Source organism: Microcaecilia unicolor, chromosome 6, assembly GCF_901765095.1.
Source record: "Microcaecilia unicolor chromosome 6, aMicUni1.1, whole genome shotgun sequence".
NCBI lineage: Eukaryota > Metazoa > Chordata > Amphibia > Gymnophiona > Siphonopidae > Microcaecilia > Microcaecilia unicolor.
Window position 1 is genome coordinate 166,473,193 of NC_044036.1, and position 19,207 is coordinate 166,492,399.

General features: G+C 42.8%; 1 protein-coding gene across 5 annotated transcripts in view; it reads left to right on the forward strand.

Annotated features, from left to right (window-relative positions):
• Positions 1 to 19,207, forward strand: part of IQSEC1 (IQ motif and Sec7 domain 1) — a 998,050-nt gene that overhangs the window by 873,197 nt on the left and 105,646 nt on the right. For all 5 annotated transcript variants that reach the window (XM_030208312.1, XM_030208313.1, XM_030208316.1 and 2 more), the window contains one exon: positions 14,902 to 15,184. In XM_030208312.1, coding sequence (XP_030064172.1) covers positions 14,902 to 15,184 — 283 coding nt within the window. The remainder of the gene's footprint in view (positions 1 to 14,901; positions 15,185 to 19,207) is intronic.

The window sequence follows — 19,207 nt, forward strand, 5'->3', positions numbered from 1 at the left end:
GAATGTTAAAATGGTCTTTGAAAAAGATAGATCTGCCTGAAGAATTCATTTTGTGTCTTTCTTTAGTAACAGAATATTGAGAGAAGTATATATTCAGGTTATTGAAAAGAGATTTACTGTATACAAGTATGTAAAGCTGATTTATAAGTGAACAAATTAACCTCAACTGTTATAACTGATCCCTAGTGCTGAAGTTCAGTCATTTGCAAGTGCTGTAATGCTGGCATCCTCTCATGCTAAAAGTTAAAATAGCCAACTGAATTGTTTGCATTTCTGCTGTCTCTTAAAAATGAATTTGTGTGTACCTATCCTGAGTGTTTTCATCATGTACCATTGGGTTGAAAAGTAACTGGAGTTGGCCATATTCTAATCTGTTTCTTGATACGTACAGAATGACAACAGAAATATTGAGCTACAAGCAACAGAGATCCTTTGCTCTGGCTGCAAAAAAATAGTTTTATGTAGGTACTGGCAGAGATGCTGTGACAAATGTAAAACTTTACCCTTCCCCAAGGTTGAGAACATCAGTCAGATAGCATAAGAATGGAAGAAAGAGAGCCTCCAATTCTCCTGCTTGGATAAAGAGTTATGTTTATTTATTTATTTATTTGTTACATTTATACCCCACATTTTCCCACTTATTTGCAGGCTCAATGTGGCTTACAAAGTATTGTAATGGCGATTGCCATTACGGTTGATAACAAATACAAGGTTGTGTTATGGTCACGGGTAGAAGTGTTTCAGGCGTCATGGGGTCGATGATAATAGATTGTCCAGTACGATCATAGATTATCTTGTGTTGCTGAGTGTGGGGATTTATGTTGGATCAGTGGGATAAGCTTTTTTGAAGAGGAGGGTTTTCAGTGATTTCCTGAAGTTTAGGTGGTCATGTATTGTTTTCACTGCATACGGGAGTCCATTCCATGTTGAGTAGATCAGTCCTTGAGGCATGGCTAAATTTCACTCACACATTTTTACGCAAAATATTTACTACAAGAAAATAAGAACATAAGTGTTGCCTTACTGGGACAGACCAATCTATCAAATCTAGGTCACAAGGACCTGGCAAGATCCCAGAACAGTAAAACAGATTTTATGCTGCTTATCCTACAAGTAAACAGTGGATTTTTCCCAAGTCTATCTTAATAATGGCTTATGGACTTTCCTTTTAGGAAATTATCCAAACCTTTTTAAAACCCTGCTAAGCTAACTATTTTTATCACATTCTCTGGCAACAAATTCCAGAGTTCAATTACACATTGCGTGACAAAATATTTTCTCTGGTTTGTTTTAAATTTACTACTTAGGAGCTTTATTGCCTGCCCCCTAGTCCTAATAATTTTGGAAAGAGTAAACAAGCAATTTATCTTCATTTCTATAGTGCTGTAAACACATTATATGCAGGTACTTTCTCTGTCCCTAGAGAGCTCACAATCTGCTTTTGTACGTAGAGCAATGGAGGGTTAAGTGACTTGCCCAAGGTCACAAGGAGCTGTAGTGAGAATTGAACCCAGGTTGCCAGGATCAAAGCCTGCTGCACTAACCATTAGGCCACTCCTCTTTATTTTATAGACCACTATCATATCTCCCCTCAGCTGACTCTTCTTCAAGCTGAAGAGCCCTACCTGCTTTAGCCTTCCCTCTTAGGGAATTCATCCCATCCCCTTTATCGTTTTCGTTGCCCTTTTCTGTACCTTTTGTTAATTTCGCTATATCTTTTCTGAAATGCAGTGACCAGAATTGCACACAGTATTTGAAGTGCGGTCGCACCATGGAGCAACACAAAAGCATTATAACATTCTCATTTTGTTTTCCATTACTTTCCTAATAATTCCCAACATTCTATTTGCTTTATTAGCCGCCACTGCACACTGAGCAGAGAGTTTCAACTTATCATCAGTGATGGCATCTAGATCCGTTTCCTGGGCGGTGACTCCTAATATGTAGCCTTGCATCATGCAGCTATAGTTTGGGTTCCTCTTTCCCACATGCATCACTTTGCACTTGCTCACATTAAAAGTCATCTGCCATCTCTAATCTTTATAATAAGCTTTTTGAACCAACCCTATAAATGTAGACCGAGTGCAACAACAATGTTAAAATTAGTTAGTTTGTGGAAAACCATCAGTAAGGACTTCCCTGAGTCCGAGAGCTTAACATGAACACGTCAGATTTTCAGGCCGTTGAATGTACTGTCCTCTCCTCACATCACATCATAGAAGTCCATAAAAATAAATGTATATTCAAAAATACAACCAGTCCAGAATAATAAATGGTAATGCAATACAGCAGGGAAGATCCACCAAAAGGTGGAAAACTCAAGCACCCCACGATAGAAACAACAATGTACAAAAAGTGGGAGTACGACCAAGGAAACCAGACACTGGAAGACGTACTTAAATAAAAATTTATTAAAGATTTGAAGACTCGACACGTCGTGTTTCGGCCGTCAGGCCTGCATCAGGAGTCTGCTGTGCAGAGTACTGCGGAGCAATGACGATGGATGTCAGTAATGATAGCGCGAGCAGCACTTCTGACGAATTTTCTTTAAACAGTCTTTTTCAAGACTACCAAGCCAGTTTTGAGGATTTAACCCCATCACTTCATAGCAATTTTTCATGTAAGAGATTGCTGAAAAGTTTTTAGTGTACATCCATCGTCATTGCTCCGCAGTACTCTGCACAGCAGACTCCTGATGCAGGCCCGACGGCCGAAACACGACGTGTCGAGTCTTCAAATCTTTAATAAATTTTTATTTAAGTACGTCTTCCAGTGTCTGGTTTCCTTGGTCGTACTCCCACTTTTTGTACATTAATGCAATACAGCAGACAGCAAAACAAAGTAGAGGAGACAACTAAAGTAACAGCTCTGGGAGTATATGCAAAAAGATCCCACAAAGGTAGCTGTCCAGGAGAAAACCTTTATTGGTACCAGTATGGACTTAACCAGTTTTAGCACTGCTGAATACAGGGCAGTGAAGCCCAGTTTCTGCAGAATTTGTTCTATTTTCTAGAGATACATAATTGTCTTTAAAGAATAGGTAAAAAAAAAAAATAAGCACATACTTAGCTTTCCAATCCAGGCCAACCTATTATAAGGTGACCTTCCACCTGCTCCAATGGCTTTGAACACATTAGTGTTTTATTCTGTACCAGTGGATACTGCAGATTGCAAAACTTGATCATGGATATTTCAGGAGGTTTTGCTTTCGTTTTTCTTTCCTTCAGATTATGCAAACTTCCTGGAGTCTGGATTCCAGTGTCTGGCAAGTCGCATTGAAACACAGTCGCACTTTCCACAGGGTCTGCTTCTTGTCCACATGAATGCAGTTACTGTCAGGCAGGGGTGAGGTGTGATGTTTTTAACTGTCTGCCATGGAGCACTCAGAAGAGAGACTTCACTGTTTTTACTCTGAGGGCTTTATTCACACAAACTGCGCACTTCTCTCCCCTTTCCAAAATGGACCATTAGAGGACATTTGGTTGTGAACCATGCCAAGCACATACACATATACTGTGGCTGCAAGGGCATCCTGCTTTGTTACCATTCTGGGACTTGAAGCTAAAGCCACAGAAAAAAACTGGCCTCTAGATGTCACAGGGGGTTCTTTTACTAAGGTGTGCCGAAAAATGGCCTGCGCTGGTGTAGACGCCTGTATTGGACACGCGCAAGTCCATTTTTCAGCACGCCTGCAAAAAAGGCCTTTTTGTTTTGTCCGAAAATGGACGTGTGGCTAAAATAAAAATTGGTGCTCGTCCATTTTGGGCCTGAGGCCCTACCGTTACCCTTGACTTAGCAGTAAAGTCTCATGTGTTAACCGGGCGGTAATGGTCTATGGGCATACAGTGCCAATTACCGCTCGGGTAGCGTGTGCCGGAAAATTTCTGGCGTTCTTAGTGGACGCACGTAAAGTATGAAATTACCGACTGGACCACATGGTAGCTGGACGGTAGTTCAAAATTGACTCTCGTAGTATCTGCGTACGCGCCTATGCAACTTAGTAAAAGGACCCCACAGTTACTTTATAGGGGTTTAATTATGTATTACCTGGTATCAACCCAAATTTAATAAATGAAAACTCCATATAAATCTAATTGTAAATGATCTTTTGCAATAAGCAGGAAAAAGCATCTGAAACGGCTACTGCAGTACCAGGGACAATGCAACCATGGGGCCCACCTGAAAAAAACGATGTCTTGTGTATCTCAGTCGAAACATATCAGCCCGATATTCAGCAGCACTAATCCAGGTAGCACTTGGGCACTCGGGGGGGGGGGGGGGGGGGGTGGAACCCGGGCGGAGCCAGAAGTTACCTGGAGACCGGCGTTATTCAGTACCACTACCTGGATAATTCAGGACATTCAGCTCCAGTTGTTCCCCGATATTGGAGTTGAAAATCCGGATATAATTCAATCAGTCACGGCAGCTGACATTTAAAACAAACGCTAACCACCACAGCTGAATATCAATGCCCAGAATTTACTCTGCTGGATAAGTTGCCCAGATTCATACATCACTATGTTGACATCGTAAGTAGCGTAAGATGCCATAATAAATTCTTTTCCTGCCAACATTTTTTATTGCCTGTGTCCAGATTGTTCTTGCTGTACACTGTCTTTGGTGAATGTCTTCCAAAAGGTGGTAAATACATTCTAATAAATAAATAAAATCATGGCTACGTTATGGAAGAAATAATTAGCTTTTTGTAATGCAGACTCCATTTACTTTGAGCAAATTCTTTTTGGAATCTTTGAAAAAAGAAAAGCATTTCTTTGATAGCAGTAAGTGGCAAATGTGTATATGCCTTGTGGCTTCTTTGGCTTGTTCATTTTAAAGAGAATATTCACAAAGAGAAGCTTTCTGCATTAGTGGCAGGGATGTAGAAGTAAACAGAGCTACAGACAGCGTCTCCCTATTTACTTTGAAAGTCTGCTTTATGCCTTGTGCAAGAAGGTTGCACGCTATAATAGATAATTATTTTCCTGGTGTTTCAAAGGTCAGACATGTGATTCCAGGGAGTGGGTTTACGAGAACAGTGCTATCAGTAATACAGATCATTCACAAACTGAGTTCCATACGAAAGAGAAGGGTCAATGGGGAGCAGCAAAAGCTTTTTCTGAAGATCAATATTCTGGGTGCAGAATGAAAATCCTTCTGGGATTACAGTTGCCAAAATGTTATCAGTGGCAATGACAAAAAGGGCCATCTTAATTTATTTATTTACTTATTTTTTGCATTTGTATCCCACATTATCCCACCTATTTGCAGGCTCAATGTGGCTTACATAGTTTTGTTATGACATTGTCATTCCAGAATATCAGATACAGTTAGTAGTGTGTAGAGATTAAGTAGGGAAGAAAAAAGGAAGTGATTGGGCGGGTGATAGTGGAAGTGGATTTTCATAGCTGGTTGGGTTGGGAAGGTGAATTAGTGAAGCTGTTGGTTCTCATTATAGGCCTTGCTGAAGAAGTATGTCTTCAGAGATTTGCGAAAGTTATTTGTTTCGACAATTGATTTCAGGTCTGTGGGTAGAGCATTCCATATTTGTGTGCTCGTGTAGGAGAAGGTAGTGGCATCTTAATGACTTCTTACCCAAAAATAGATCATTATTCCGACAGTGGGATCATCATGGTTACTTATAGCCCGCTTTTGTCCCTAAAATTAGGTTCAAAAAGAGTTAACAAAAAAGTATGGGGGTTTTTTACTAAAGCTTAGCTCGAGTTAACTGCAGCAGGACCCATTTTATTCCTATGGGCCCTGCTGCAGATACCTTGAGCTAAGCTATAATAACCAGCCTCTCAAAATTGAATAAACTTCCTTGAATGTGCGGCAGCAGAAGGGGAGTCACAGGTCGGTTACCGAGCCAGGAAAGGGAAGAGCTGTGGGAGCTTCTACTTGCTCTGTTTGCTCATGGCTGTGGGGAGACAGCGAAGAGAGGCGTGCAAGAGAGAGGGAGAGAGTGAGACACAAGTGAAGGTAAACCACCTGCTAACACTGGAAGAGTTGCGGAAGCTGCTGGAGCCGCTACTTGCTTGCTTGCTTTGCTCGGCTTGTTCTTGGCGGCGGGGAGACAGTGAGGAGAAGCGTGCAAGAGGGAGGGAGAGAGAGTGAGATACTTATCCAGCACACACCGTGAAGACGCACGGGATGCACCATCAAGACGCACCGCCAGACCGTCAGAGCATCCTGGGAAAATTTAACATCGGGGGAAAATTCAACGGTAAAAAAAAAAGGAGAGGTTACCTGCGGGTGGGAACTGTCTGGGGGGTTGGGGGGGGTCCTGGTTGGGAATTGTCCTTCTCAAGTGGGAATTATTCAGGGAGGAATCGTTCTAGATGGGAACTGTCTGGGGGAGGGGGGGAATTGGTGGGTGGGAACTGTCCAGATGGGAACTTTCCGGATACCACTGAAAACATACTAAGGCTTAAGGGCCTTTTTAGGAAAGTGCCTTAGGATTTGCACGTACTGTGTGGTAGTTCCAAAGATTAACATGTAGCAAATGCAAACCTAATGTGGTGATTATTAGTGAACGGTGGGGGGGGGGGGGGGGGCTGCTGAGTATGCCCTCTGCAGTTCCCGCACAGAAATGTTCAGCAGCGTGAGCTCATACTGGTTGCAATTTGTACACATGCACTTAGCACCTCCTGTTGAGGAGGTAGCCTACAGTGCTCCTAATTCTATAAAAGTCACCAAAAATTGAGCGTGTTCAAATTCAGGTGCACTCCTGAATTTGTGTGTGCAATTTAATTGAATAGCGAGCTAATTAGTGCCAATAGCTGGCTTTCTAACAAGCACTAATTAGATTTCATTGCAATTTACATGTGTAAATTTGGGCATGGGTTCTATGGCTAAATTTTACACAAGTTAAAAAAAAAAGGGCATGGAAATGGGAGGGTCATGAGCAGAGTGGGGGGCGTTCCTAGCATTTTTGTGCATAGTTATAGAATATCGGGGATATGTGCCTAATTGAGGTGTGTACATTTGCACCATGTTTCAGTTGATGCAAATGGCCGTACCTACAGTTAGGCGCGATTCCCTTTTGTAAGCACTATTCTATAAAACACGCCTAACTTTAAGCGTTGCTTATAGAATAGTGCTTTTTTCAGTGCCATATATAGAATTCACACCAGTGTGTGCCACGTGCTAACTGCAATATAGTATCTACACCCATTCTTCACCCATTTCATGCCTAGTCCTCACCCTCTAGCATAACATGCACTTAATGCGAGAATTAACATGCGCTATTAAACCACCAAACAGCTAGTTAATCATGCTTTGAGGTAACAGTTACCATACTGCAGTTAGCACACATTGAGGGGCATAATCGAATGCGAACACCTATCTCCATGGGCGTTTATCTCCGAGGACGGGTCCATGAAGGGGCGGGTCAGACCATATTTTCATCTTTTGTTTCAATAATATGGTTTGTGCCGGGCAAATGCATTGCATTTGGGCGGATTTGAGCTGGGCGGTATCGGTTTTCAGCGATAATGGAAACCGAAGGCGCCCAGCTCAAAAACGAACAAATCCAAGGCATTTGGTCGTGGGAGGGGCCAGGATTCGTAGTGCACTGGTCCCCTTCACATGACAGGACACCAACCGGGCACCCTAGGGGGCACTTGTAACAATTAAAAAAAATTAAAATACCTCCCATCCATAGCTCCCTTATCTTGGGTGCTGAGCCCCCCAAATCTCCCCCCAAACCCACTGCCCACAACTCTACACCTTTACCACAGCACTTATGGCCGAAGGGGGGCATTTACATGTGGGTACTGTGGGTTTTGGGGGCGGTTTGGAGCGCACCCATTTAGCAGCACGTGTAACAGGTGGGAGGGGATGGGCCTGGGTCCACCTGCCTGAAGTCCACTGCACCCACTAACAACTGGTCTAGGGACCTGCATACTGCTGTGATGGAGCTGGGTATGACATTTGAGACTGGCATACAGGCTGGAAAAAAAGTTTTTAAAGTTCTTTTTTTTGGTGGGAGGGGGTTAGTGACCACTGGGGGAGTCAGGGGAGGTCATCCCCGATTCCCTCCGGTGGTCATCTGGGCAGTTGGGGCACTTTTTGGGGACTTGTTCGTGAAAAAAAAGGGTCCAAAAAAAGTGACCCAAATTCTCGCTTCTGGCGCCCTTCTTTTTTCCATTATCGGCTGAGCGCGCCCATCTCTCAGCCGATAAACATTCCCCAGTCCCACCTTCACCAAGCCTCCGATACACCCCCCCGTCAGCTTTGTCTGTTCCCGCGACAGACTGCAGTTGTAGGCGCCCAAAATCAGCTTTCGATTATACCGATTTGGGCGCCCATGAGAGAAAGGCGCCCATCTCCCGATTTGGTTCGAAATATGGGCGTCTTTCTCTTTCAAACATAAGCTGGATTATCTATGGCGTTCTCTGCATATGCCATGCCTAGATCCCACCCCCAAACACAGAAACATGATGGCAGATAAAGGCTAGATGGCCCATCCAGTCTGCCCATCCTCTGTAACCCCTATCTCTTCCCATAGCTGCCGAGAGGGGGGGCATGGGGGACAAAATTCCCCGGGCCTGGGCCTCCAAGGCCTGGCCCAGTCTCTCGGGGCCCTGACTCTTCCTTTTCCTAAGCAATCCCACGTGCTTATCTCATGCCTTTTTAAATTCTAACACAGTCCTCGACTCCACAACCTCCACCGGGAGGCCATTCCACGCCTCCACCACCCTTTCTGTGAAATAATACTTCCTTAGATTATTCCTAGGCCTATTCTCTCTTAACTTCATCATATGCCCCCTCGTTCCAGAGCTCTCCTTTAGTTTAAAAAGGCTCTCTTCCTGTACATAAATGCCCTTGAGATATTTAAACACAACTTGCAGTTTGCGCAGTGAATTAAGCCACCAACGAGGTAGTCACCATAGAAGTTAATGTGCTTAACTCACTTTAGTATAAGGGCACCTTAGAGACCCTTTATAAATCAGACTTTCCAGATTATAAATCTACACCTGCTATTTTGTGCCTTTATAGTAGTTGTTCTGTCTTATGTTGCGAGTTTCCAAGGAACACGTCGATGAAAAATCAGCTAGGTGGAAATGTTTTCGTAAAAAGAGCTGTATACCCTGTAGGAAAAGGAAACACATTTTTATTTTAAAAAGACATTTATCAGTAGCATAAGGAAAAGAAAAGTCATCCAGTGTTAGAACTCAAAGCGGAGACTCTCACTCGGGAACAGTGTGTCCTTGAAACGTTACAAATTTTGTGGGGTGTTTTTGTAAGTGGCTGCATATTTTTCATGCTCATGCCTTTAGTAAAACATTGAAGAACAAGGTGGCAGCTGTTTCTTTAAGGGATATGGTCTAGTTTCCTGTTCAGAGTATTTAAAAGAAGCATTGAAGATGGGTGTGGTGCTTTCTGGAACTGGCAATTTCAATCTAGTACTGCCTCTTGTGAGAGCGTCACTTATTTGAGGAAAGAGAAAATGAATGTACTTTGAAAGCCTTTGAGCTTTCAAAAAAGATATTCAGATGTCCTGAGACATCTGTATATTTATGGCATGAATGTCAAACTCCACATGCGTCAAACTGTTCAGGTCAGAAGCAACCTCCAGTGTGTAAACGTTTGTTCACGTCATCCTCAGCGTTGGAGATTACAATTTCAGAAACCTCTCTGTACTTTGAACTCGGCAAAGGATGGCTCATCACAGTAGATGACAAAAGTGGATCGTAGCAGCTCAATATTGAGAAGCAACAAATGCAATGATTTTATGCTGGCTTTGTTTTCCATTTTGCTATTTTTGAACATGTTCCGATGTGAACATTTGCAGCAGAGAGGGTATGTGGAATTGTAATTGTTCGTGATGTCTTCTTTAAATATACAGGTAGGAAAACATTTCCTTGTTCTTTCTAGCTCAGTTTTTAAATGTAAAGCCACCTAACAGAAAATAAGAATAAGAAAATTCAGTGTTAGAAAACAAGTTGGTTGAGTTTTCTGAAACAATAGTTGTCTACAGTTTATTGGAAATTAGTGTTAATGTAAATGTCATAGAAAGGGAAATGGGACTTGATATACTGTCTTTCTGATGTTTTTGCAACTACATTCAAAGCGGTTTACATATATTCAGGTACTTATTTTGTACCTGGGGGCAATGGAGTGACTTGCCCAGAGTCACAAGGAGCTGCAGTGGGAATTGAACCCAGTTCCCCAGAATCAGAGTCCGCTGTACTAACCACTAGGCTACTCCTCCACTAGCAACATTCCATGTAGAAGCCTGTCCTTGCAGATCAGGACGTATGTGCAGGACGTCAGACTCACAGAAACAGAAGCCTGCGCGGCCGCGTTGCTGATCTGCAAGGACAGGCTTCTACATGGAATGTTGCTAGTGGAATAGCAACATTCCATGTAGAAACTCAAATAGTAGCAACGTTCCATGTAGAATCTTCAAATAGTAGCAACATTCCAGAATCTCAAATAGTAGCAACAGCAACATTCCATGTAGAATCTCAAATAGGGAAAGGGAAATGGTACTTGATATATTGCCTTTCTGAGGTTTTTGCAACTACATTCAAAGCGGTTTACATATATTCAGGTACTTATTTTGTACCAGGGGCAATGGAGGGTTAAGTGACTTCCCCAGAGTCACAAGGAGCTGCAGTGGGAATCGAACTCAGTTCCTAGGATCAAAGTCCACTGCACTAACCACTATGCTACTCCTCCACTCTATGGGCCAATTTACTAAGGAGCCCTTTTACTAAGCAGCGATAAGCCCACCGCGGGCTCACCGCGCGGTAATCCGGAACTACCACCGGCCCAACGCATGCTCCGGTGGTAGTTCCACCCCCAGCGCGCGACATTTCCAGCACTAGGGAAAATAGGTCCCTATTTTTTTACCACGGTAGTTACCGCTGGGTTAGCACGGGAGCCCTTCCACCACCTCAGTGGGTGGCAGTAAGTGTTCCCCCCCCCCCCCCCCCCCCCGCATGGCCATGCGGTAAGTGTAATCTTACTGCATGGCCATTTCTTTTTTCGGCCTTTTTACCTGCTGCAGTAAAAAGTGCCTTGGTGCACAGCAAAAATGGCCGCTGCCACTAGCACAGGGCCTCTTGTACCACAGCTTAGTAAAAGTGCCCCTAAAGCTGCATTAGATGTTATTGAGGCAATTAGTGTGTGATAACGCTTAACGCAGACACTGTGCTAGTGGTTAATGCTGTGTCTTAGCAGTTAACGTACATTATCTGCTGCATTAACACCTGTTAAGGAGACCAATTAAGCAGATACTCAGAGTTCCGGTACTATGCACCCAACCAATACCGCAGGAGCAGTGCAGAAAAATGGCTCCCCCAATGCTCATCTGTAAAAAGATGCAAATGATATGCATGCTATATGACCAAAATCAAGGGGGCAGAACATGCCAGATACATGTGCACAAGAGTGCGTACATGTGTCAGGCAAACCCAGAAGCAAAACATGCACTGGTACCATTCTTCTGCACCTTCAAATACAAGATTTTCAAAAACATTTTCGCCTGAAAAGTTTATATTTGGGAATTACAGACCTGTCAGTCTGACCTCGGTGGTTAGTAAACTAATGAAAATGCTTCTAAAGAGGAGGATTGTGAGTGTTCTTGAACTACATGGAATGCGGGACCCGAGGCAGCATTGCTTCACTAGTGGCAGGTCGGGTCAGATGAATCTGACTGTCTTCTTCGACAGGGTAACCAAACAGTTGGATGTGGGAGGGGCGCTTGATGTGGTGTACTTGGATTTCAGCAAAGACTTTGACACGGTTCCGCACAGGCGACTGATAAATAAATTGAGTGCCCTCAGTATGGGACCTAGAGTAACGGATTGGGTTAAAAATTGGTTGAATGGTAGGAGACAGAGGGTAGTGGTAAATGGAGCTTGCTCTGAAGAAAAGGAGGTCGTCAGTGGAGTACCGCAGGGATCGGTCCTAGGGCCGGCTCTTTTTAACATCTTTGTGAGCAATATTGCGGAGGGGCTGTCTGGTAAGGTTTGTCTCTTTGCGGATGATACTAAACTCTGCAACAGGGTGGACACTCTGGAGGGTGTGAATGACATGAGGAAGGACCTAGCGAAGCTAGAGGAATGGACCGATATTTGGCAACTAAGGTTTAATCCCAAAAAATGCAGGGTCATGCACTTGGGTCGCAAAAATCTGAGGGAACAGTACAGTATAGGGGGTGAAGTGCTTCAGTGTGCGAAGGAAGAATGGGACTTGGGGGTGATTGTGTCTGACGACCTTAAAGCTTTCAAACAGGTAGAAAAAGCAACAGCCAAAGCCAGAAGGATGCTTGGGTGCATAAAGAGAGGCATGACCAGCAGGAAAAAGGAGGTGATAGTGCTGTTGTACAAGTCTCTGGTGAGGCCCCATTTGGAGTACTGCGTGCAGTTCTGGAGACTGCACCTAAGGAAAGATATAAACAGGATAGAGTCAGTCCAGAGGGTGGCTACGAAATTAGTAAGCGGTCTTGAATGCAAAAATTATAGGGACAGGCTTATGAACCTCAACATGTATACACTGGAAGAGAGGAGACATAATAGAAACATTTAAATATCTCAAGGGCATCTATGTACAGGAAGAGAGCCTTTTTCAAATAAAGGAGAGCTCTGGAATGAGGGGGCATATGATGACGTCAAGAGGAAGTAGGCTTAGGAGTAACCTAAGGAAGTATTATTTCACAGAAAGGGTGGTGGAGGCGTGGAATGGCCTCCCGGTGGAGGTGGTGGAGTCTAGGACTGTTCCAGAATTTAAAAAGGCATGGGATAAGCATGTGGGGTCGCTTAGGAACAGGTAGAATTGGGTGTTACATAGGACTGGATGGGCCATTTGGCCTTTATCTGCTGTCATGTTTCTATGTTTCTATATTTAAACACAGAAAACAGGCACCAATGTGTGCTTTCCCTTTTCAGTTTGGTCTGACTTGCACACGTTCATCTCTCACTACCAGTGCTTAGGGGCTTGCAAAGGCTTTCTTCTGCTTCCAAATTAAATAAAAACTGGCCGATTTTAAGAGAAAAAATTGTGGGAAATCCTCTTTTCAAACACCCCAACACCAGCTTCAAGCTGGCATTAGGTTTTCAGTGGTAAGGGCAGCTTTGTTATGTGCATTTTTCTCTGAGCATTGGAAGGGAATAGGAAATACTATCCATTTTGACTACATTTAAATACCATTTGCGCTAATCTTTGACACTCACGTAGTTTCCTGCGCTAGAGCCCTCTGAACATTTTGCACAGATTAACGCCAGCGCTAGTCCAGCACTAATCATCTCTAGCACCGGTGTCAGGTTCTGAGCATTAGCCTACCAGTGTGGTGAAGAGAATGAATATGCCTGAAAGGTAGGGTTACCATATTTTGTCCCCCAAAAAGAAGGACACATGCCCCGCCCCCTGTCACACCACGCCCTGCCCCATTCACGCCCTCACTCCGCCCCTTGTCACATTTTCCCCTCCCGTCAACCCCATCCCCTTACCTTACTACTGCCCTGGTGGTCTAGTGACCTCTTTGGGGCAGGAAAGAGCCCCCTCTTTCCTGCCCGGAGTGCTACCCTGCATGCATCCTTCCTGTTGCTGATTTCAGCGCCGATTCAAAATGGCCGCCGAGAGTTGAAGTCTCGCGAAGACACGTCAACTCTCGGCGGCCATTTTGAATCGGCGCCGAGATGCATGGCAGCGCTCCGGGCAGGAAAGAGGGGGCTCTTTCCTGCCCCAAAGAGGTCACTAGACCACCAGGGCAGTAGTAAGTGAGGGGAGGCTAGCAATCTGCCCGTTTGTCCGGATTTCTGGACAAACGGGCAGATTGGCAAAACCCGCCCGGTTGCCCGGACATGTCCTCAAAAAGAGGACATGTCCGGGTAAATCCGGACATATGGTAACCCTACTTATAAGTAATATGGAGGTACTTACTAAACCATAAATGTTAACAGGGACTTAACCGCATCATCTTATCTGCACTGTAGCTAACGTGGTAATACCATTTCCTCTGTATTAACTGAATCATAGGTGCCAACATTTCAAAATGATTGGCGGTACCAAACACAATAGAAATTATCCCTCTGGACAGAGTCAAGGAGCTCACTCAATATTAGGGGTGCTCAGTACCCACTGGCTCTTACGAATTGAATGGGATGCTGCTGCGAGCACCTCCCAGCAGTTAATGCAGAAGTTTGCCGTTCCAGATGTTAATTTTGGCAATGCATATGTAGTAACTCCAAAACCTAACCATACTGTATTTTACCAGGAAACCAGTCTTAAGACCAGTATTTTTTTTACTTTGCATTCTTAAAGAAATTAACACCATTTTATGTATTTTTTTAATTTCATATAGGAAAGGTTATGTAATGTATTCAAGATTTCTATATAGCCAACATTTCCTTCAATGTCTCTCACCCTCACCAGTGTCCCCCACCCCTTCACCCATATCAGCTTCTATCCAGCCAGCTCTCCCCCCCAGCTTGCTGTACACATCATCTCCCTTCCACCTTCTTCCCTACAAACCCCACCCCACCCCTGCCCACCCACCCACCCACATCATCTCTCTTCCAGCCAACGTCCAACCCCCATTAGTGCCTACCTAAAATAAATAGGTAGAAATTGCTGATAAAATAGAAGTTTGTCTAACAAAAAGAGAAGCAGAAGCTTCCTGAATTTATCCTCAATATTTCCAGGTATCCTACACAATAACTTCCATATGTTTTTCCACCAGTTTTAATATTAAGTTGCTAACTAAGGGGGGTCTTTTAATAAGGTGTTCGCTAATATTTAGGGCACGTTAAACGTTAGCAATGTCCATATATTCCTATGGACGACACTAACTTTTAGCGCATCTTTAGTAAAAGAGACCCTAAATTTGTATTACTAGTAAATCTTTAATTGCCAGCAGTTACCAACATTATTTTCTTTCTTTTGTCCAACTAGTGTTGAGGGTGATGCTTCAGGCAGCGATCCAGGCACATCTTTGGACAGCCCATCCAGTTACCATCAAGGACCAATCACGCACAGCTCTGTGGTAGGCCCAGATCAATACGACCACCCTGCCTATGGGCTCTACTCCATCTCCCCTGGACAACAGCGTTCTCGAAGGCCGAAGCTGCAGCACTCCACATCCATACTGCGAAAACAAGCAGAAGAAGAAGCTCTTAAAAGGTCAAGATCTCTTTCAGAGAGCTATGAACTTTCTTCAGATCTGCAGGATAAACAGGTATTTGAGCTATCCATGTTACACCATTCATAAGTGCTACTAAGTTCTCCATGAGGTCTTGAGGAGCAAAAATGTGTCCAAAAGGATTCATGAAAGTTTTTCTCATTACGTTTTTACATCTGCAGGCAAGAGCCCTGTGATATCTTTGTCTTTGCACAAGATTGTCTTGCAGGTATAATCCCTTCCAGAGATTGCAGCAAACTAAGCTTTTGGACATTTTTCCAACAATTTTGCAAAAAGTTCAGTCTTGCAGTGAGATGGTTAACACAAAGCTAAAGTTTAATTATAAAATGAAATATGTTTTCTTTCAAGCAGCATAAAACCCTATCTTGGCCATGCGTTGTATTTCACACATTTTCTTTACATGGTTTACAGATTTGGTGTTAACTATCACAAGGTGTGAGAACCACAATGTAAAAGTAAGAGCCATAGGGGCACCTTTGCGTTTCCCAACCAGTGTAAGATGTTTTTTCTCATGGCTCTGATTTAGGGGCCCTTTTAATAAGCCACGTATGTGTCTACACGCACCCAACGCATGCCAAAATGAAGTTATTGCCTAGCTACAGCGTGGCTCTTGCGGTAATTTCATTTTTGGCATACGTTCAATACGCACGGCCAAAAATTATTTTTGGATGTGCGTATCGGACGCGCGCCAAGTGGCATTTGACGCGTGTAGGTCATTACCACCTGGTTAACACTTGAGACTTTACCACTAGGTCAGTGGCTGGCGGTAAGGTCACAGACCCGAAATGGATGCGCGACAATTTTCATTTTGCCGCACGTCCATTTTTGGCAAAAATTTAAAAAGGAATTTTTTACAGGCATGCTGAAAAATGGATTGGCGAGCGCCCAAAACACACGCCTATACTACAGCAAGCCATTTTTCAGTGCACCTTAGTAAAAGGACCCCTTAAATTGTTACATGAGTAAAAGATTATTTGAGTGCAAGGCAAGATTTAAGCATAAGGTACACAGACAATTCCCTAGGGCACCAAATGATGAAAGCACAAAATACTTGAGCTGGCTGATCCTGCGTACTTTAAGACCAAGCTTTAAGATCTCTCAGGCAGGAACGTCTCTAGCCTTGCCTATGGGCATCAACATCTTAAAACCAGCCCAGTTTGAGTGTTGCCATAAGTGTTGGGAATGAAGGAACCCTCAGACATGGAACGGAGTTCCTCTGGCACTAATATTTATGAGTGGAGCTCTGTGAGAAACTCCTCATTTCAGATAGGATACTTCATCTCGGCCTTGGACACATCAGTTGTAGATGAAACTGATTGATTCCAACATCAAAAGACGGTAAACAAGGTTACTCCCACTCATGGGAATCTCAGTATAGCTCTGTTAATAAAATTGTAAGTTTTATGTTAAACTGTACCTGCTGTACACCGCCTTGGGTGAATCTCTTCATAAAGGTGGGTAATAAATCTAAATAAATAAATAAACAGTATGGTGGCTCTGTTGACATACAGGTTTATAGAGGGAATAGAAGTAGCCGAATTCAATGTAACTGAAGCAGATTTTTTGGGTTTTAGCATGCTGTAGTCAAATGTCACATGACTGACTTGTTCCTTGAACTCTATTTTGAGACATATGGTTTCACACTGAAGCCGATGAAGATGTGATTGATGCATTTAACTTGATAAGCAACAAAAAGATGAGCCATTAATCACCACGGAACAGTTAATTAAGAATGATTTCCGAGAGATAAGGCATTTGTTGGCAGTTAACCAAGGAACTCAGAGTACAAGATGATGTTCCATCTAGGTTAATGGATTTTGGCATACATTTATTTATTTATTTATTTATTTATTTATATTTATTTATTTATTTTTGTTACATTTGTACCCCGCGCTTTCCCACTCATGGCAGGCTCAATGCGGCTTACATGGCACATCAATAAACACATTGGCAGTAAGCATCCAACTCAGATGGGAGGGTATGTTTTAAATCTTAGTGAATGTGCAGGGAGTACCCTATAGGCAACACATCTTAAAGATCCTGAAATATATATCCTTCTCAGTCTGGTTTATACCATGTTTAGATTGGGTGCAACAGTCCCTTTCCGTCCTGGGCCTGGAGTTTACAGTGGCTCCTCTCAGTGTTTGCTTTATCCTAGGATAACTTTATTTTCATATACTTTCAGCAAAGGAACCAGGAAGTCCTTCCTGATACCATTATATTTGCTTCCCTTTCTTTGTGTATCCCGAACTGCCCTTATTTTTTCCATTTTCGTAAAACAGATCATTAATTTGTTTTATTGATGTATACCGGGAGCTTCATCTATTGTCCATTTAGTCACCATACTCTTTTTCCATACAATTATAGTAGTGGAAGTTAATCTTATTTGTGCTCTAATAGGTTGAAGGTAAGTTCCATTCCTCTCAGTATAATAAACTTAGCTGTGGGTGACATATGAATTTAATCACTACCTTAACTGTGTTTAATTCTTGTTCCCAAAAGGCTGTGATATTGTCAACTATTTCTGAAATTAAGAAGAACTATATGAAAAATAATATAACGTGGAGAAAATGTTAAAATATGCGTGTATATATTTTTTTATTGAATTGAATGCAGTATAGGTTTAGTTCTTTGAATTAGTCCATGAGTCCCGGACTTCTGTCTTAGGAAATGGAAAGATCCAGTTTGATGACTCATTGTCAGAAACAGTTAACCTTTTCATGTTCTTTGTAGGGAAAGGGGACAGGACTTGATATACTGCCTTTCTGTGGTTGCAGTTGAAGTGGTTTGCGTATTGTATACAGGTACTTATTTTGTACCTGGGGCAGTGGAGGTTTCAGTGACTTCCCCAGAGTCACAAGGAACTGTAGTGGGAATTGAACCCAGTTCCCCAGGATCAAAGTATGTTGAACTAACCACTAGGCTACTCCTCCCTCCTAAAATAAGCTATCAGTATAGTTGGCTATTTTTAATATCCCAAGTGTGTAATACAGCTAAATTCCAAAAATCTCAGGATCATAACACAATAATTCCTTATCTGTTCTTAAAAGACCTCAGCATCACCACTCCGGGCTCAATCCTCTCATAACCCTAAGCTTTATGTGCCATCTTTTTCATTGGTCTTTTGAAGTAACTACTTCATGTATATTGATTATATTCTTCAAAACATTAATACTATTTGAATTTAGACAAGCTTTTCACTTATCTTAATAAAAATTTATCCAAATCAGCCAGGGGAGCATTTTTCCAACATGCGCCATGTTTCGCCTAACGGCTTTTTCAAGGAAATTCCCCTGAAAATGCACAAAATAATTTCTAGGGTGCAAAATTCTTTAAACCCTTAACCATAACCAGAATCCCAAGATTTTGGAACTTAACTAAAATAAGTTAAGCATTTATGGGCACAGAAATATTATGGGCATGAAAGGGTTAAGGAACAGACAGTATAAACCTAGGGTCCCAATCAGAGCTGTCCTGCACCTCCTGTTCTTGTAACCTGGATTGGCGACTGTTGGAAACAGGATACTGGGCTTGATGGACCTTCGGTCTGTCCCAGTATGACAACGCTTATGTTCTTATAATTGGAACTAATTAGTAGTTAAGTATGTAACAGCCACTAGTCGGTATTCTCTAAACTGTGCACACAGAATCTATCATGCACAACTGCAAGGTGGTGTGGATATGGGAGGGACATGGGCAGGTCAGCAGTGTGCCTAGCACTTACACGGGTACTTGTGCGCCTAACTCCCTACCGTTAGGCACAGGTACTTTCCCTAGCCATTGAGCTGGTTTAAGTGTGCACACTTAAAATTCGACATGTAACTCTGGATTTACACTATATTCTATAATGGCAAATCCATGAGGCACATAATTTGGGACAATCTGTACAAAATTTCCCCAATTATGGTTTTTCGATAGACACTAGGTACATAAGTATTGCCATACTGGGACAGACTGAAGGTCCATCAAACCCAGCATCCTGTTTCCAACGGTGGCCAATCCAGGTCACAAGTACCTGGCAAGATCTCAAAACAGTACAATACATTTTATGCTGCTTAT